Source organism: Pseudorasbora parva, chromosome 18 (genome assembly GCF_024679245.1).
Source record: "Pseudorasbora parva isolate DD20220531a chromosome 18, ASM2467924v1, whole genome shotgun sequence".
Classification (NCBI taxonomy): Eukaryota; Metazoa; Chordata; class Actinopteri; order Cypriniformes; family Gobionidae; genus Pseudorasbora; species Pseudorasbora parva.
This window is the reverse complement of record NC_090189.1, coordinates 22,178,479-22,200,129: the sequence shown is the minus strand read 5'-3', so window position 1 is coordinate 22,200,129 and position 21,651 is coordinate 22,178,479. Positions and strand designations below refer to the sequence as shown.

The 21,651-nt window shown below is 38.5% G+C and overlaps 1 protein-coding gene across 4 annotated transcripts in view; it reads right to left on the bottom strand.

Annotated features, from left to right (window-relative positions):
• Positions 1-11,929: 11,929 nt before the first annotated feature.
• Positions 11,930-21,651, bottom strand: part of cadm1a (cell adhesion molecule 1a) — a 323,756-nt gene continuing 314,034 nt past the window's right edge. For all 4 annotated transcript variants that reach the window (XM_067423006.1, XM_067423008.1, XM_067423007.1 and 1 more), the window contains 2 exons: positions 16,357-16,485; positions 11,930-15,553 (listed from right to left, as the gene is read on the bottom strand). In XM_067423006.1, the coding sequence (XP_067279107.1) occupies positions 15,435-15,553; positions 16,357-16,485 (248 nt within the window). In that variant the 3' untranslated portion in view covers positions 11,930-15,434. The remainder of the gene's footprint in view (positions 15,554-16,356; positions 16,486-21,651) is intronic.

Here is a 21,651-nt window from a genome sequence, read left to right as displayed (position 1 = left end):
TGACACTTTAACGCTACTTAAAGGTGTCATGAACTGGCTTTAAAAAAAAAAAAAAGTATTATTATTTTTATCTGAGGTCAACTAATGACGTTCGAGTGGTTTTTACATTCAAAAACATCATTATGAAAAAGTAATAGGCTCTTTTCTGCACTGGTTTTGAGGCTCTCTCCTGAACGCTGGGTTTTGATTTGACACTGAAGACATGGAAGTAAACGCCCACGGCTAGGATTGGATAAGATTTGCATATTTAATGAGCTTCAGCTCCCCTGTCAGTTCACGTGAGGGATTGTTTTGAAAGCAGCTAAAAATGTATTTATGAAACAAACACAATGATTTATTTCTCATCCACCTGCGATTGATTGTAATATAATTATTTGTATTACTTGGCCCGTCCGGTCGGTGGATATAAGGGCAAACCGCACACACATACACAGCGCAGCCTTAAAATATCAAGTCAAGAGCGGGAACAACGCAGATCAAGAAATTAATGTTATTTCACTATTTTAGATTCACCGGACAACCGACGGGCTTACGTTTTGGTAGCCTGTCTAGAAAACACATAGCCCTGATACGTTGGGCTTTGTGAGCCCTGACCCATACATGTCCGAGTCTAATCCCGAATAGCAATGAACCAACAAATAAAGAATTATCTAGCCTGTGACAGCGTGCTTAGGTGTTTTCTGTTAGACACATAATCAAACCGATCTGTACGATTGGTACACATAATCAAAATGATCTGTAACAATGCAATACTATCATATATTAAAAACACGTTTTACTTACAAAAGTGTGTTGTACCATTCCTGTCAGATCCAATATAGAAGACACATCATTGTGTTTTAATCTCAGCATGTCTGCAAATCCAGTCTCGACCTGTGTCCTGTTTACAACCGATTCCACAGTGAAATGAAGCGAACAAACATGCAATGTTTTCCCCACGTGAGCTGAAACTTCATTAGAAATAAAGTTAATTCGAGTAACCACTCATTCCTAATATTAGAATCCAAAGGAAGCTTCTGCAGCGACTGTGTTCTTCTACAACCAGGCACAGCGTAATATCTTGCTATCTTTGGCATGTTTATTGTTCGATAGGCGCTCCATGAGTCGGTGGCTTTTCTTTGACTGGCAAGAATGTTTTCAGCTCTGTAACTTACAGAATATTCTTATATCACGATTAACTTTTATATAACAAAAGCTCAAGGGAAAGTTGATTTCTCAATTCATCACCACTTTAAATGTACTTATTTTACTGACATGCAAAGTTTGACATGCAAGTTTGTAGCCTTTAAAATGCTTATAACATTCTTCATGTAAATCTCTCATGATCAAATAGCAAACAATCATGCACAGTTTGCTAGATTAAGGAAGTGACACGTCTTACAATTACAACCATTAGTAGAGCACAAATTCTGAAAGAAACAGTTCGATTTTGCTCTTGGAATGAAATGCAGAGCATCATATTGAGCTGAATCAATCTCTACACTCCCACAGAGACACAAACTTCTCACTCTAGAATAATTGGGAAAGTTGTGTCTCCATGGTGAACAAATCAAATGTTTTTTTCTTTTTTTCTTTTTTCTTTTCCAAATTAAAACTATTCTTTAAAAACATTCAGTGGATAAAGATCACTTTAAAAATAACAAATTGAAAAAACAAGATGGTAAAAATACAATTTCTGTTATTTGTGACTTGACCACCGTGAGTTGTGAGCGCTGTGAAGACAGGCAATTAAAGATGTGAATGTGTGCACGGATTCCAAACTCGGGTGAGGCTTTATTACAAAGCGCAAATCACGTAAATTAAAGTAGATTTCCTGACAAAACATAATAGAAAGCAATGCAGTCTGTGAGATAAAACGCCAAGTGTCATCATGGCAGTTCATTTGCATCTTACTCTTTTGAGCCGAAGGAAAGATTAATGCTCCACCACCAGGTGAACAGATTAATTGATTCAGTATCACTTCCCTTCACCAAAACCTTTTCACTGGGTGACATTTATACAAACAACAAAATACAAAAATGTTGTTGCAAGAACATGAGTGCGATCTGACCTTATAAAACCCTGTGAGAGAAGGCAAAAAAAAAAAAAAAAAAAAAAAAAACCTGTGGTTGTTGTGAAAGTGATGTGTACTCAGGGTTGACAGAGGGGCATCTGCTATTACACACCACAATTACTGAGATCCCAGCGCTCCAATGGGAACCTCAATAAATGGACTGTGTGTGTGTGTGTGTGTGTGTGTGTGTGTGTGTGTGTGTGGGGAGAAAGACACACAGAGAGGGACCCCTGAGATTGCAAATGCTCCAATGCTGAGGCTCAGCCAATTATGAGCTCTCAATGGCTTAGGTCTGCTATCAATGGCCAGTCATATGCAGTTACTTCTGCCAGTAACCAGCGTGGAGTGCATCAACGGCACCATCATACTGTGTAATACTGACAAATAAAAGACAACAATATTTACTCACAGTGCGTTACTTAATAAAACGCTGTATAACAAAGTAAGAGTGTAATTCTTCAAAGCACCTCGACAAATAATCAATTCTGCTCCAGTCAACTCTTTGCGGTTCAACGCAATTTGAGTTGTTATAACAGGATCCAGCCGATAGCTTTCACCGTCCCCGCGGCATTGGAGAACGCCAATTCCAATCATCACTGAGATGCTGTAGTGGAATCTCCTAATAACGCTGCTCTATTGAAACTGGCAGGGCAAACGAAAACTCAGCGCAAGCTGTATTATTTGCAAACTTATCAGCGACTAAAAGCTATATTTCTGTGGAGGTGGATAAACATAAATCCTTGCAGGATGACTGGTTTAGAGGTAAATTTCTTCAATTTTCACACTTTCACATAAATGTACTAGCCTCACCAGTGAGCTGTTTAGGACAAAATAAACTGCATCACTGCAGAATTTTTAAATATAAATGTTTTTTTTTGTGTGGTCACATTTCACATTAGGTGTTCTTAACTACTATGTAAATACATAATCTGTAATGTTGTCAAGTACGTGTACATGTTAATGTTATATTGCATAACCCTTTTTCTGTTACTGAGGTGATAAATAGGTACGGTTAGGGTTTGGTTGTATGGGTTTAAGGGGTAAGGGAAGGCTCAATGGTGTGACTATAGATGTAACATAAGATGATTACAGATGTAACTGGATGCATGTATTTAAAAAAATAAATAATAATAATAATATAATGTAAAAACATGTATCTACACAATTAGTGTCAAATGATTAATTTAAAGGGATAGTTCACTTTAAAATGAAAATTCTGTCATCCTTTACTCAACCTCAAGTTGTTTCAATCCTGTATGAATTTCTTTCTTCAGCTGAACACAAGGGAAGATATTTTGAAGAATGTCAGTAACCTAACAGTTAATGGAGCCAATTGACTACCATAGTATTTTTGTATTCCTACTATGGAAGTCAATGGTTTCAGTTAACTGTTTGGTTACTGACATTCTTCAAAATATCTTCCCTTGTGTTCAGCTGAAGAAAGAAGTTCATACATGTTTGAAACAACTTGAGGTTGAGTAAAGGATGACAGAATTTTCATTTTAAAGTAATTTTACTTTTCAAGCTTTTCAAGATGGCAGGTGCATCAAGAAGACCAAAAAGAGCAGAGCGTGTATATTGACCATTTTTTACCTCAAATACAACAAAGACACCTCCATGTTGGATGCACTGGGGGTAAGCAGATACACATCACATTTTCTTTTTGGGTGAACTATCCCTTTAAATCTTCCTGTTACGAGACAGAGTGTGAAACCGCTTCAGATTCAGTATGCGCAGGAAACCAAACAAATCATTCAAACTGATTTGCGAGCTGAAATTGCACAGACACCGCACAGTATGCCCGCCTTTAGACAGTTCTGCCAACTTATTTGAATTTGAACAGAATCGACTTAAAAGAGTGATTCATTTGTGAATTGAGCATTGCTCATGCCCAGACGATAAAGATGCAGTGCGATTGGAATAAACTATGCATTTAACAACTTATTGTGTTAAAATAAAGTAACGAGAAGAATGTTGCCCAACGTAAAAGTACAGTTTTTTCATTAGAAGTGTACTTAAAGTAAATGTACCCACATTATATACTCATTATATACACATTTTATACTCTTAAAGGAATAGTTCACCTCAAAATGAAAATTGTGTCATTTACTCACCCTCAAGCTTTGACCACAAAGAATGATATTTTGAAGAATGTCAGTAACCAGACAGTTGATGGGTCCGGTCTGGTTACCGACATTCTTCAAAAAAGGAAATATGAGGTACTAATAACACAGAAATACCTTGTTGCAGGGCACACACAAATGCACATGCCTACTCAGAATGATGTTTAGTTTACTTGTTAGTGTTTTATTGTTGACAGAGTTGAACATTTAAAATAGCCTAAGTCACAAAGGCATGTTCAAAAATCATTTATTCCTGTTATGTTAAATAATTGACATGCATTGTCATTAGTATGTCAGTAGTCATCTTCTGACATAAACATTTTAAATGACATTATCAATAAATATCATATATTCAAAAATTGGTTCAGTTTTTTGTGTTTTCTGAGAAACCTGGAAAAATGACTTAGGCAATTATTTTAGGAAGGTGACGATATGCAAACTGATCCATGATCCCTGGTATGCGATAAATAGGCCCAACACCATAGTAGGAGAAACATGCCCATATCATGATGCTTGCACCTCCATGCTTCACTGTCTTCACTGTGTACTGTGGCTTGAATTCAGAGTTTGGGGGTCGTCTCACAAACTGCCTGTGGCCCTTGGACCCAAAAAGAACAATTTTACTCTCATCAGTCCACAAAATGTTCCTCCATTTCTCTTTAGGCCAGTTGATGTGTTCTTTGGCAAATTGTAACCTCTTCTGCACATGCCTTTTTTTAACAGAGGGACTTTGCAGGGAATTCTTGAAAATAGATTAGCTTCACACAGACGTCTTCTAACTGTCACAGTACTTACAGGTAACTCCAGACTGTCTTTGATCATCCTGGAGGTGATCATTGGCTGAGCCTTTGCCATTCTGGTTATTCTTCTATCCATTTTGATGGTTGTCTTCCGTTTTCTTCCACGTCTCTCTGGTTTTGCTCTCCATTTTAAGGCATTGGAGATCATTTTAGCTGAACAGCCTATCATTTTTTGCACCTCTTTATAGGTTTTCCCCTCTCTAATCAACTTTTTAATCAAAGTACGCTGTTCTTCTGAACAATGTCTTGAACGACCCATTTTCCTCAGCTTTCAAATGCATGTTCAACAAGTGTTGACTTCATCCTTAAATAGGGGCCACCTGATTCACACCTGTTTCTTCACAAAATTGATGACCTCAGTGATTGAATGCCACACTGCTATTTTTTTGAACACACCCCTTTCAACTAATTCAACTAATTGCCCAATTGCACAGCCTTAAGAGCGTGCATATCATGAATGCTGGGTCTCATTTGTTTTCTGAGAATCTACTGAACCTACTGGTAACTTGTTTGCCACGTTGCAATAAAAAAATATACTAAAAACCTTGATTATTCTGGTTAGTCACATTGTACTGCTATTATTTTGAACAATACTGTAAAAATGTTGATACAATGTAAAGTGCTCTTGCTTTAGTTTTAAATGATTTAATTCCATTATTATGCTTGTTGTCATCATCTGTGGAGGTGTTGAAATCCAGAGAATGTGGTGGTTGATGTTGTATTTTTTCTTGGCTCGGTAAAAAGTAACAGCGATGAGCGCTTTGATTTATTCGAGGCTGAACATTCTTCAACTCTCGCTTAAGTGCTTGAGCATGCATGGTGTCAACCAATCAAAATGCAGCGCAACCCCCCCCCCCCATTTTTTTTCTTTCTGATCTGTGGAAAAGTACTATCATGCGAGCAGGGACTTTGTGAGGGGGAACCTTGACCCCGGTCCCTATGGTCGAAACACAGAGTACCCATAGGTCCTGTGGTGGAAACAGCTATTATTACCAAAAGAGGATGTCTTAAAGCAGTTAACATTACTGCTTTAAGACACAGATATCTGTGATTTTTGTAATTTTCTATCAATATATATTAAAGGTAGTGTAGGCAAGTGTTTTAATAAACACTTTTTGCTTTGCTGGTTGAAACTCTCTTCACATCCTGATAGCAATCAATGATAGAAGTCTCTAAATAATAAAACGTACATATATCTTCTGTGGAAGTCTCAGGACCAAATTTTTTTTTCTTTTTCGGATATGACATCCTACCTGCTTGACATATGTGTTTCCATACCTGTGTACCTGAGTGCTGCAGAGTGGTAGACAGTCACCAAACCCACAAACAACAGTCACCTTTTACAGTTTTACAGAGTTTATGCTGAGTTCTATAGTTACCATAATTACAAGATGGCAACCCGTGGTGTTCTACCAGAGCTTTTCTCATCAGACAGGATTTATGCGTTTCTATGTCAACACTATCGATGGAGAAATTAATCTGCAGCAATCAGGAGTACATCTGGAGCTCTGTAAGTAATTTACATTCAGTACTATTGTAATGTTATGTGCTTTGAGACATGAGGTAATTTTTATGTTTTTAAGATTTAAGGGATCTCATGCTTTCAAAGCTAACTTGCTATTGTTAGCCTCTCTGAAACTGCCCACTCTAGCTTCAAATAAACACCCAAATGAAACAGACAAAAGTTATTAAGACAAAATGAAGGGTAACAGAAAGAGATAATTCAAAATCAAGCTGTTATCCAAAAGCAACCTCTTTTATTAAAGTTAAATATCCCATAAACAAAAAAAAAAAAAACACACACATTTATGATCACTTTCTCTTAACAAACCAACAAAAAACAAACCATTATTTACACCCATCATATCATAGGTCAGAAAGAAGAGTGTTTTAAGGAATGTTAGATTTGTAAAAATCATACAGTTACAAGGTTATTAAAAAAAGTGTTAGGAGCCATTTGCATCTGGATATCCTGAGCCTCCGGATAGATTGATAGAGAGGACTCTTTCATACCTGCAGTGCAAATACAAACACTGCTCTTTATCATAATTTAGCTTGAATGGATGATTACTGAAGAGTATTTGCTGCTATACAGCTGTAGGTGTACTATAGGTGTATTATATAACAAACACTGTTACCTTCATCAAAGTCTCATTAACGCCCTCTCGCTTCGGCTAAAATCAAAGCAAATGTTTGCCATGTGGGAAACTACAGTTTGCAAGCAGGTTGGTGCAGTTAGAGCACAACAGAGCACTAATAAGAAGAATATGGGGTTTGTTTCACAGATCCTAGATCATTAAGAAGTTGTAGAAAAGAGCTGTTGTTCCCCAGACCCCCCGAGAGTCTGTCGCCATGGCAGAAATCTCTGCATCCCGCTAACAAGAGATAAGAAGAAAGTCAAGCCAAAAAGACTTCAAAGACATAAATAAGGTTCACAGTGACTTACATGCTGTTAGCAGCCTTATTACTCATTGTGACACAACTAGCGAGATGTTTTAGGTGACACCAGCTGGGATTTGTTTGTCTTTTATTAAATAGAAATAATGGATGCTGTACACAAACTCTGCTTTAGACTTCACACGAGTCTGCTGTACTTTGCTAACAGTGTGCAGTTTCTTGACATGTTGCTGACTGGCTTGATCAGCAGTTGAATTAAAATCCATTTCAATCAGCAAGAAGAGGAACCAAACGAAATATGCAAATCACATTGAGGGCAAGTGTTTCATCGTTACCTCTTAGCATCTAATATGCTAGTTTGCATCTTAATGTATAGCCATCTGTTTCGCTGCTGTAGCATTTATAACTGAAGGTGTAATTCATTCTAAATGGCATAGGAAGGGTCATTATTATTGCATATGTAATTACCAGTTGTAAGAGTAAAGAATTTGGACATGTTTTTTTTTTCCAGTTACTTCTAAACATCGGTTTAGGTTTAAGTATACCTATTGTTTTATATATTTTTGTGAGATATTTTGCTTGAGTGTTTGTGCAACGTTTCTTTGACATAAACTTCTACATTTTATTTCATTACATTTTTAAATGTGACGTAAATGTCCAAACACTTTTGGCACCACCATGGGATTTAAAGCTTAGGACTTCCAAACAATTGTGACTCAACATCAAAAACATATTTTGGGATTTCAGGTGTGCTGACAACGGTTGGAGTGTGATTAATCAGAGATGAATCACATATGATTAATCTCTGAATCATATTTGTCCCTGAGTCAGCTATGATGTCATAACGCACAGTCTGTTGAGTTTGTATGGAGACAAAACCCATATTGGCCTTAATGGATTATCCTTCCATCTCGATCCTTGTAAATCTCTTGCAATTTCAGGAATAAGTCCCCTTCTCACCTGTGGACCCAGATTGCAGTGAGTGGAGGGCCAATGCTATTAAGACACACTATTGTTGCTCTGAATGATTTTTCGCTTTTCCAACTACCTTTAATGGATCCATTTAGACTCTGTAAAGGTGAGCTCTTCCTCTATATGAGATCGCAATAGATCAGTTTACAGTTCTGACATTATTTACTCACCCCTCATGTCACTCTTTGCTGTTGCCTCAGTATGCATTTTTGAAGAACCTGCATGCAGTTTTTTCATATGCTTGTGTCATAATGAAGTTTCCTAAGTTGAAAATGTAGAGAATCTTCTAATCGATGACAGACATGCAGCATGCAGAAGTTGCCATGCTTTTGCACTTCAAATTAAAGCAAAAAATAAAAAACGTTAAAAATAATGGTTTTAAGATTGAAGTGGACATCAGCTATTTAGGTCACAAGTTATTTGAAGGTGTACTTGTTATAGTGTAGAATAGAATATACTTTATTGTCCCATTGTTGGGAAATTTGTCTTAGACATCATGACACGGCCAGTATACGATATAACAACAATACATACAAACATACATAAAAAGCCTAAATTCTAATATATAAAATACAGCATAATGTATCAGACATAAGATTCTCTATTTAAGATTTTGACCGCAGTTGGCACAAAATCATTTTTGTAACGTAATTATACTTACTTGCATGTACTGTAATTATGCATCATTTACAGTATTAGTAATCACGTGTAATAAAGACACTGTAAAATGAAGCGTTACCACAAACACTACACAAATGAGAATTGAAAACTATTTCTAATGACTCTTTACTGTGTGAACAAATGTTATTGTTTTACATAGTCAAACCAAAAATGATTCAGAGACCAGATATATATTTTCATACTAGTGGATGCAAGTTAGTCTATGTAAGTGAGGATAGCAAAGTAAAGTAAACTGTGACATATTATACCCAAAAATTATAATTATTTACTTCAATTTAACAGCTGACTGGTTGATTGTTATCCTTTACATACAATCGCTATCAAAGTTATCTGACATTATCAAGATGAATTTGTTCTGACAATTTTAAGTTCTTGTCATATTTTATTACCATTTTCAAAACTATAGCAAATTAACTGTGACAATGTGAGAAAATTTTGAAGGTGTCAAAATGCATTTTGGTTTGACTAATAGATGTGGATAAGGGGTGACCAGTTTAGGATCAGAAGTCAAAATTTAGTAGTATTAAAAATATCAGGTTGTAAATATGTCATTGCTGTGTAAATATGTCAACAAACATTGTTTTTGTAATAACCAGGACCTATATGCTTCCAAGTATCAAAATTCTTTTTTTGTCTTCAATGGAAGTGAACAGCATTGGGGTTTGGAATGACATGAGGGTGAGTAAATGACAGAATTGTGTGAAATATCACTTTAAATGAAAAGAAAATGACAAGGAAATGTCATAAAAATGTATTATGTGATTTTTAATCCAGATATAGTGTAACATTACAGGTTCTGTTGTAATCTAGCAAAGCTACAGGACATGATGAAATCCTGTCACCGCCTTGAGCCACAAAGCGCTCTCTTCTCCCCCAGACCTGGTTCTGTCTCTCTCTGGAACGGAGATGATTCCACGTGACATCTGTGCTCCTCTCTGCCTGTACCTTGAGATCCTTCCTATCTGAGCAGAGGGTGACTTTGAGCCTTGGCAGTGTGACAACCCTGGTGCTGAGCTCCTGCTCAGGCAATCAAAAACCAGGCATCATATAGAGGTAGAAAAAAGAAGAAAAGCTACAACTCAAGGTCAGCATCTGCAGAGTGTGTCGCTGAGATTGCCACTGGGCGGCGAGGTCAGGGTGCGGGCATGAGACAGCTTGAGAAAGAAGCGGCGGGGAGCATGCTATACCTTGGAGAGATGTTCTTTCTGTAGGCTGCCTCGGTCAAAGATCAGCTGAATAAAAGCACAATGCAAAAGTGCGACAGAGCTGGAGAATATGAGGATAATGGGAGATGGGAAAGCGTGAGCCTCCACTGGATTTCTTGAACACACTCTAAAGCAGAAGTAAACTTTAAAGGCCGGCAAATTATCCTGGGGTGTTTTAGCAACCGTCTCAATGTATTTAGAAATAAAATGAGTTTACTTAAAGCCATTGAATGAAAAACGGTATTTATTTGGGATAGTTGAACATTAAGAGTTCTGTACAGGAACTGACATATCATGAGCCTCATACACCACTGTTTCCTTCTTCATATGTAAATCTTGTGCTTGAAAAAGGCCAATGAAAAACGGCCAAATCCCAACATAACACCGACTGTCACATATCAGTCAGGATCATTAATATTTATGCCCCCAAAATTGCATGCTCAGCCCATGCTCATGGCCAGGCAGTATTACCATGGACCTGCACAGCAGAATCATCAGAAGTTTTGAAGGTATTGTGAAGATGAGGACAATAGCAAAAATGGCAGATCATGGATGTAAATATTATGTTCCAGGCAGTGCAGTCTTTTCATACCCTTCCCACAGGTATGGCTGATGGTTATCTATAACAGGATATAGTTTTAATTCAAAGTTGTTAGTTTGCTCTGACTAGTGTTCATTTCGTTAATTTTTTTTTCTTCCCGATTACTAAAACAAGACGAGATGAGATGACACAAACATCCTTAAACAATAACTGTGACTATATAAACATGCAATGTCACTGACAAAAAAGGCGACACTAAAATGAAAAAAAACTTGACCAAATATTGTTCGTGTTCAAACTGCAGTTGCCAGAATTCAATCATTTAAATCCCCCAAACAGAGCTTTTCTGTTTAAAGAACACACATTCTGTCCAGAATTTTACTTAAAATTTGCAATCTGGCAACTATGTGCATGCTCTCTCTCTCTCTCTCTCTCTCTCTCTCTCTCTCTCTCTCTCTCTCTCTCTCTCTCTCTCTCTCTCTCTCTCTCTCTGTGCGTGCGCGCGAAGTAAGCCTTGCAGCCAATCAGAGCAGAGCTTAACATTATTATTATTATTAGTAAATAAAGTAATAACAACCCAAATCAGTCTAGGGACAAATCCCAGGGCTGTAAATGGACATATAAGACCATATCTGGAGTATTTTTACTCTTACATAAACCACATACCTTCTATGTAGATATCAGAGAACAATTTGACATATTGTATCATTAAATTCTATGGCACCTTTAAATATCTGTGTGAGCAAACTCAACACTTTGTTGTGCCATACAGCACAAAGACTGTGAAAAATCATTATGATCACGTGATGTAAGCATTTGCGTCTTTGTTGTAGTCTAATGTTCATTGGACAGGATATTGAGATTAGCTAAATTACTTAAGATATTTTAGGAATAGTTGATGCAACAATCTCTTGTGGAAAAAAAGATGGAAGATGGTGAATCTCAAACATTAATGTCACAAGCATCCTGCAAGATAAACGTAGCACATTTTCCTGAAGAGACGCTGTCAGTTTTCAAATGGATTCAGTTCCCAGTGCTGTGTAGATCATTCACGGCAGCAAAATAGATGTCTTTGCAGTCACGCTTTTAGAATTTTGACTTTACCTTCAAAAGATTTATGTAACACAGAAAAAAAATAACACCACCAAAACCAACCATTACTTTGAACATTAATATCTTTTCTTTTTTATTAAGACAAGAACTCTCCATTTTTTTTTGTAAAAATGTCTAATATGAACAAATACAAAATGTGTATGGGAATGTGGATATCATTTTTCTTCATTAATACACAGTAACATTGCCCAAGTACAGCAGATAGACAAAAAATAACCAACCTAAAAACAATGAATGATAAACGTTCAAAACTTTCCAACCTATCTGGAACCAGAACAAGAAACTTGTCAACTGCCTGTTTTCCCCAACACACTCTCATGGCAATTCGTAACTATTTTACGTTTTGGTGAATTGGGCTGAATTGGTATAATCTCATGTGTATGTTTTCGCATGATCTGCTTACGCCCTACTGAGGGACAGGTTTAGGGGTAAACCATCATATTTAGTTTTCTTCTTCTTCTAAAACTCGTAAAATAATTACGTTTTCCCATGAGATAGGGGTTGGTCCTTTACAGTCCTCTCTGTGTGTGAAGGAGGTCTAAAAAAAGATAATACTCAACATAGCATGTACATTACGTACATGTTTTATAGTGCACCAAACAAACAAGAACAACAACAAAAATGAAAACATATAAAATTCTCCATTTGATTTGAGATCCAGCTTGATCCGGTTTGTATTTATTTTCCACTTTCTTAATCAGGGGCCATAACTTTGCATTCTACCTGAGATGCAAACATACCGTTTTGTTGTACATGAACCTGAGACAGGGTTTAAATGAAACTGTCAAGTTCAAATAAAAGAAATCAAATCAAGTTCCAGCAGTAACACTGTTGCACTATCAAACAAGGGGGCACAATTAAATCAATGAAAACAACAAACACAACGACAAAACTAAAACTGAACCCAGTTCACATCTCAAAACAAGTTGTTATATTTGGACACTTTCAATTAAACCTTTTTCGACTTGCTGTACAAGAAACAGATGACAAAATAGATCACTGGCATAACCGCATCTCCCATCGACCGTCTATCTGAAGTTCTCCAACGCCTAGTAGAGTGGATTAAACCACATTAAATCACATTTAAAACAGGTCTAACATAACAAGTTGAACAAAATGTACATCAGCCCAGTCTAAATACCACAAATTAGTATACTGATGTCATGTCTCTCACATACGCAAAAGAGGAGAAGGGATGTCTTAAATCCTGTTCAGAAGCTGCCAGACCAAAGCTAAATGATGCTCACTAGTTAAGCACAAGCCACACAACTGTATATCTCAACTGCAACGGTAACCATCAAGCTGCAAGACATTCCCTCGGATTTGTATTCTACGTAAAAACAAACGCGTCCAAAGTGTTTCTCATGGTTAATGCACATACTCTAAAACGTCTCAGTGGATGCTCGTGTTTTTTTTCCCGTTTTTTTGAATAAGAAAATAAAGCAAACAAGAGTGTTTTCCCCTCTCAACCTCGCCGTTTTATTTACACACTGAGGTTGGTTTCAGCAGGGTCTAAACTATGGCATCTAAATTCACTTACACTACAGTGAGAGTCATGAGGAAATGAGAAGAAATACTTCTCTTTAGGAAAAGTACTTTAGACATCTTAACCACCTTACATTATGTACCCTTAGCGGGTGCTACGTTTGTAGCTAGGCTTTAGTGAAATGTCTAATGTGTTCTTAGGAGCGAAGAGAGCGTGATACTTGAGCGTGTCGGCAGAGCTTTTTGGTTAGCGTCATGAGTTGACAACGACTGTAAATACAGGGGGAAAATCCACATATGTGGCTAATTACATTGCAGACTGTTTTCATAAAATATTTGGAATGTTGTTAAAAGCTTTTTCAACTTTTTTATTTTTATTTTTTTTTACTTAACATTATTGGTAATAAAGACCATTTCACTCTCCATTCAAACTAACCTCATTTCAAGCCCCGGACTACTGTGCATAAGCAGGGACCCGGAGGAACAAATCACAGCAATTATAAACAATAAAACACATTGTTTACACTTCAAGAGGAAATTATTTTGCTGTGGTGCTTTTTCGCACCATGGAGTCTAGGATATTTGGGCAGTTTATATTCGTATAGTAATACCACTAGGATAAGCTAGCTGCAATTGCCACCGTTTCCTCTGAGGAAGAACAAACAGGCAATTAACTTGACAGGCAATCATATACCATTACACACTTGTTGGACTGCTTAACATCGATGTCACATCCTCACTGACTCACCTACAAACGAGATACACAAATGCAGATGTTTTTTTGGCTGTTAAAATGCATTTTAAGGTAGTAAAGTTATAGTAATCAAATCATTTCCAAATCTTCCCTCTCTGTACATCTACAAACATGATGGTTGTGGCGCTTCCTCTCTTGAGTCGAACAAAAAAGACTCTAAAAGCAGAAAACGTCTCGCTTTGACACAATTTTAGGTAGTTATTTACGTGTGCTAGAGGGTCACCTTCAGCAGCCCTGCATGAAAAATTACAGCATAAGACGAGAAAACAAAACGTAAGCCACAGCATTTAGACCTTTTTCAGTGACGTTAACTCTTTCGTCATTATGGCATGTGCGTTTCTGAATGGAAATGCAGACAGAACCTAAGACATCATTATATTGAAACAATAAATAACTGCGAGGGCTTTCGGCTGTGACTAGCTGAGCAGAACACGGCGATAAGCCTCCGTGGGTGCAGAGTAGAGGGAACCATTCATCTGCACCTCTGCCCGTTCCTAACTTCAAATGTACTGGCACATACAGTATAATTGTGAAAAAACTAAACAAAAAAAGGAAATGAAGTAAACAGAGGATAAAAGCAGCCTGCAGCAATGCAGACGCGGCCTGTCAAAAGGAAAACAGGTGCAACGTCCAGGATCACTTCTCCACCGGTCTCATTAAATTGTTGGGGGACAGGAAGGAAGGAAGCCGATTGTACTTCCGTTCATGGTGCTGATGACCTGGGATTGAGTAAATCAAAACGCTGTCATGTGACTAGGCCTGCTCTTAGTACAGAGGATATGATGTTTGGAAGGAGATGCCCACAGTGTAGGGGAATGTATTGAGGTGTGCACTCATGTACCTTCATAGGAAAGCCGACAACACGTTGATAATCAGAGATGTGGTCTGTGTGCGTGTGTGTTTTGGGAGGGGGGGCTTAGGGGTGTGACATGATCAATGGCATTTAAAGCATGACTAAGAAAAGAAATTCAGAACAAGGCACAGAATTTTCTGCAAATGGTCGAGAAATGAACGAAAAATACCAGCAGTTGGGGAGGTGCTGTGTGGTGACGCTTTCTACACTCATATCTGGCAACATCTGGTATCCCGCCCACCCCTAAACCCCATCCCTGACCCCGATCCCGCTGTATAACACAAATACCTACATCTTCTCAGCTGCCCGTGTAGCATTCTACGTCATTCAATCCCCAGGAAAGGAAATCAATCGAACGGACAAATAAACAAAAACTCCGTAATCTCAGTTCCCCCATGCCCCACCCCCTCCCGCCAAAAACAAAAGAAAATATTAAGAACAACAGAGGCCTCGGGACTCAGATATAGTATTCCTTCTTCTCGTCCGAGTTGTTGTGGCCCCCTTCGGCGTTGATGATGGCCGTGTCAGCGTCCGCCGCGTCGTCTGCCCCCTTGGCTTCGTGTGTGAAGTAGGTGCCTGTGTGGGTTTCAAAGAAAAGTGTGTTGATAAAAGCAATATCTCCAGTACCTCAGGGCCTCTGATTGATGCGATTGTGGGTTTAAAAAAAAGAGAGATTAAAGACCATCTGAAGCAGCTTCTCTAATTTAGAGTGAGGGTCGATTCAAGGGACTTTACCTGCCCATAAATAAGCCATTTATTTCACCACACTGCACTTGGTTGCATTATACTGTCTTTCATGAGTGAGAACAACAGGTAATACGTTCCCAAACGAATACCCCATGATGGAGACACTTTGATTACAGCACGGCAAATGAAACCTGACCCTCTAGATCGAGCGCTATTAGATAAAACAAACAAGAAAGAATCGACACGTACTCAGAAGAATAACCCTGTTATTTGTGGCTAATAATTCAGGAAATTTCCATAACATCCTCTCCAGGTTTGGGTTCGGTTTGACTTTGCGCTTTAGAATTAACCTTGGAAAGTGTTACAAGGTGGTGGGAATAAGCAATCCACTTCAAACTTCATTTCCGAGTGGGATTATTCCCATCCTCTCAGTCTGTGGCGTGATAATGAAGGCAGTAGCCCTGATGAAAATCGGAGATGCTGCGCCCACTTTATATTACAGAACACAACAGCGCGGTGCACTCAGAGGGATAGTGGCCTTAATGTGGTCGTAGCCACGGGCCAATTCAAAGCACCTGCAGAGCTTCGACAGTAGAATGACTTCTGTGCCTATCCTGAATCTTATTCAAAATAATTAGAAAGTCTATTGACCTTGGGAATGTGCCAGAAAGACTGTCTGGGGGCTGAATTACCTTTGTGTCTTGCAAAGTATCGTCCCAAAACGATGAGAAGACACAACATGGCGAAGACCACGACGGCCACCACGCCTCCAATAACCGCATGGTCCAACGATCTCTGTGCTTCTGTTCCTGCTTGTGAATCTGAGAGAAAGAGCCAAGAGATGATGTGTTACTTGCAACAGTTACAACAAACAGAAAATGGTATGCTACACTGCATATGAAGCCTGTATATAATGTTTAATGCATTATAACAATCTTAAATATGTATACTATTGTTTAAAATTTTGGGTTCGGTAAGACGTTTTCATGTTTTTTTTTTAAAGAAGTCTCTTGTGCTCGCCAAGGTTGATTTATTGGACTACAAATACAGTTAAAAATTAATATTAATGAAACATTACTACGATTTCAAAAAATAACTGTTTTATATTTTAATATATTTTAAAATTACATTTAACAGACACATTCCTATGTTGAAACATTTTTTACTTTAATTTTCACTCCAGTCTTCAGTGTCACATGATCCCTCAGAAATATTTCTAATATGCTTATTTGGTGCTGAAGAAACCTTTTTAAATATTATCAATGTTGAAGACTCTCTTTTTCTCTTATCCTTGATCAATTTTTTCAGGATTTTTTGATCAAAAGAACAGCATTTATTAAAATAGAAATATGTTGTAACATTATAAATGTCACTTTTGGTCAACTGGATAGATCTTTGCTAAATAAAAGCTTTATTCACAGCCTTTGCTCAATACTTGGTTGAAGTACCCTTGGCACCAATTACAGCCTCAAGTCTTTTTTGAGTATGATGCTACAAGCTCGGCACACCTATTTTTGGCCAGTTTCTCCCATTCTTCTTTGCAGGACCTCACGCTCAGGTTGTATGGGAAAGCTTGGAAGAGCCAGGACATTTTTTTAATATATAACTGGTTGTATTCATCTGAAATAATAATGTCATATATACCTAGAATGACTTGAGGGTAAGTAAATCATATAATTTTAAATAATTTTTAAAGGCTAATTTTAATTTTTGGGTGAACTATCCATCTGAGGACATCCACAGAGTTGTCCCTTAACCACTCCTTTGTTATCTTGGTTGTCTGCTTAGGGTCATTGTCCTGTTGGAATATTAACCTTCACCCCAGTCTGAGGTCCAATGCACTCTGGAGAAGGTTTTCATCAAGAATGTCTTTGTACATTTCTGCATTCATATTTCCTTCGATCATGACTAGTCTCCCAGTTCCTGCCACTGAAAAACATCCCCATAGCATGATGCTGCCACCACCATGCTTCACTGTAGGGATGGTATTGGCCAGGTGATGAGCGGGGCCTGGTTTCCTCCAGACATGACGCTTGCCATTCAGGCTAAAGAGTTTAATCTTTGTTTCATCAGACCAGATACATTTTTTTCTCATGGTCACAGTCCTTCAGGTGCCTTTTGGAAAACTACATAGGGGATGTCATGTGCCTTTTTCTGAGGAGTAGCTTCCATCTGGCCACTCTACCACACAGGCCTGATTGGTGGAGTGCTGCAGAGATGGTTGTTCTTCTGGAAGTTTCTCCACTTTCCACAGAGAAACGCTGGAGCTCTGTCAGAGTGAACATCAGATTCTTGGTTACCTCCCTGATTAAGGCCCTTTTCCCTCGATCGCTCATTTTGGCTGAGAGGCCAGCTCTAGGAAGAGTCCTGGTGGTTCCAAACTTCTTCCATTTACAGATGATGGAGGCCACTGTGCTCAGCGGGACCTTTAATGCTGTAGAAATTGTTCTCTACCCTTCCCCAGATCTGTGCATTGATACAATCCTGTCACAGAGGTTAATTGTGGGACCTTATATAGACAGGTGTGTGCCTTTCCAAATAATTTCAAAGAATCAACTGAATTTACCACAGGTGGACTTCAATCAAGTTGTTGAAACATCTCAAGGATAATCAGTGGAAACAGGATGCACCTTGGCATAGCTGGCAAAGGCTGTGAATACTTATATACTTAAGTGATTTTTATTTCTCCATTTTTTATTTCTAATTAATGAGCAAAGATTTTTTTTTTAAAAAAAAACTTCTTTCACATTGTCATTATGGGGTATTGTTTGTAAAATGTTGAGGAAAATAATCCATTTAATCCATTTTGGAATAAGGCTGTAGCAAAAAAATGTGGAAAAAGTGCACTTGTGTCTTTCCGGGTGCACTGTATACTATCATGAACAAAGACTCTTATAAGCTATAATGAGAAAATGGAAATATCACTGGAATTAAGTAAATCATTAGAAAAATGAAACAATTTTTTTTTTTTAAGTTAGGAAAAGGGGAACATTTAATTGTACAGTAAACATAAGCAGCATGCCCGTAAAAAACAAACAAACAAACATGTATGTAGTTAGAAAAGTTTTGTGTGACGTGTAAAAGACTTTAAATACAGCCTGCAATAGGAACTCAAGTATCTTTGAAATTCACCTCTCTGAAATAAGACCTCAAAACTATAGACAGGCACCAACAAGCAGAACTGATGCAAACAGATAGCGTGCGAGTGAAAATAGTTTAAACATTTATGAGTGTGACAGTGGAGCTCTGAAGGCACAGGCCTTGTTGTTTATATTCTTTTGTCAACTACAGTCCTCACTACAACTCAGACGAATCTGGCACAAACTGTGAGCTGGAGCCAGAGCTAAAGAAATACACTTTGCCCTTAAGACTAAAAGTGTGATTTTTAACAAAGATTTATTCCATTTCACCCCGAGAACAAGGCAGGCCTCTGAGGCTGCGCGGCGTAATGATATGTGAAGTTTATTGATCAAGTGTAGGGATCCATGACAACCCAAAGTTAATGCTGGTTTGTGGACTTGATTGGTTCTTCACAGAGCAAAGGAGGAGCAAAATTTTTCATCAATATCTCACACTCGGCTCGGAAATTAAAGCGTTTGAAGAGTAGTACTGAGAGAAAATAGACAGGCGACATCGCTCTAGAGCTGGCCAATGAAACGCATGAAAGATCTCCATGTCACTAAAACGGTTAATTTTCAACATTTGAGATTTGGACCAGACTTTTCTGTTTAGCTCAAAGGAGTGTTCCTTTAACTATGGGCTCATTTGGCCTTGTGGACTTTTAGAAAGTTTTTCCTGATAATATTAAACATTTCCACCACAGTGTCATTTCCACCACACCTTAAATTATGCACTGTGTTGTGAAAGTGACTAAAACCAACGCACACACAATAATGGAGGAATGATAAAGTGTTTCCAAGACTTTAAAACAATTTATGTTTTAAAGGGATATTTACATAATGTAACAGAAAAAAAATATCTTTGTTTGAATAAAAATCAAGTCCTAGGAATATCAAACAGAGAGGACAACTCTCTTCTACATCTAACGGTCCATGTACTGTTTTTATCAATCCACGGGCTCATCCCCACTCCAAACATCTCACTAGATAAAAAAAAAAAAAAAAAAAACACGATGAGAAGGGAAAGGAAGCGAAGGGAAGGATGTCTCGACTGAGCAATCCGATGCTTGGTAATCCAGTCACGAGGAGTTGATCAGCCTTCCCGTGTTTACCCACGGCAATCTCCCGCTCTCATCTGTGGCCTGAGCCCGAGAGCTGAGGGGATTTCCTGGGGGAGTTCAAAAAACAAAAACGGCAGGCCACAACTTATTAGAGGATAACGAAAAGCGAGAAAGCACAGAGCGGTGTGCTTGTACAACATCCCACCCAATCTCACCTCATAAACAACTCCTGTGTGAGAAGGGTGGGGGTGGGATGTAGGGATGATGCTGTCAAACCCAACAAAACATGACTTGATAAACCTAATAGGCTAGTTTGACTTCAGATTTCCCTTTTTTGGAGAGAAGGCAGATTCAATTAAAGTCAGAGGGAATCTGCTTGACACCTAATTCACGCTTGTCAAAAGGAAAAGGAGGGGTCTTAAGACGTGCTTTAACACACATTCCTATTAAGATGTTAATGTGTACTGGACGGAGGGATAAACAGACTAGCAATGGCAGAGATTGGCGCTTTTTCTCTTAAACCTCTTTCCCCATCCACTTGGCTCAAAGATACCATTGCTGGTTTGTCCAAATGCAGATGGGTTTGTTGCCTGCTTGGGTCATTCTCTCACTGAATGGATTTGATAGAAATTAACATAACTTAACAAATGGAGTGAAGACAGGGACAAGACTGTCTGTTCCCATTCAGTTTCAAGTGATTTTAATGTCCTCTTTCTCCTTTCCACCCTCTACTGCCTGAAGATAAATGAAGGGGTGTGCGGAGCTCAGCCACAGCGATGAGAAGGAAGATTGAGGCCCTGTGATCACGCCACGTTCAGAGGTGCGCTGGTGTGTCGGGCCACCCTTAACACAATGACTGAACCGTAATTCAATAAGAGTCCACTGTGAACCAACAGTTTGGCTAATGTGTAATTCGAGAAGCAGATGGTTTAGAAATGAGTAATTCTCAAGCAACCTCCTCTAATCTCAGCAGCCATTTTGCCTCCGGAATATTCAGTAATTCCAAGAAATTGCCATCTTAATGAAACCCTAGAAATTTGCTCTCATCTCAATTTGACTAGACGGAGTCACATAATTACACGAATTGCGTGGTGCTTATGGAAGAATCATTACCATAAACAGTATTCCTGTTTAACGTTTATGACTGCAGAATAGGAGACTGGAATACTCAATTACCCAGTTGGATAAGTGAAGGGAGTGAGTGAAGGAATGATTAACTGAAGCTAGATGGAAAGCATTCTCCAGAACGCGAGTGCCATCGGGCACTGATAAAAGCCGACTTTGATCTGATCCAAACGTACTAAGTCTGAGAAGGAGTTCCAATTTTTGTGCATTGGCATTTGTGGGAAGCTCATCCAAGGTCAGCACTAAAGGATAACTTCAATTTTGAGTGTGCCGTTGCATCGTACTGCACCTCCAGCTACAATGAACCGCTAGTCGGTTCTGACACTCATCCAAGAGTCCACAGTCTCCAGTTTCTAAAATATCTCTCCTGTGGTGAAGGAGGATTGCTGTGAGCTCTCAGGGTTCACACCTAAGGCTGCTGGAGGTGGTGTTGAGGAATATGACATGGGAGAGGGAGCGAGAGCGAGAGAGAAAGAGAGAAAGGGAAAGAGCTTCATCAGTCTCAAGACGATGCACTAAGCATGTTTTTTGTTTTGCCTGAAATAGGGGTAAATCACCTGGCTGGAGTGGACACCTGCCGAACTACAGTGAGAAAACATGATGAAAGATCCTATCAGTTTTGCTGTTCCACTGAACAGTTTCTCCGGGAGAAGTGATGCAATAATTCTTCAGTACCTGATAT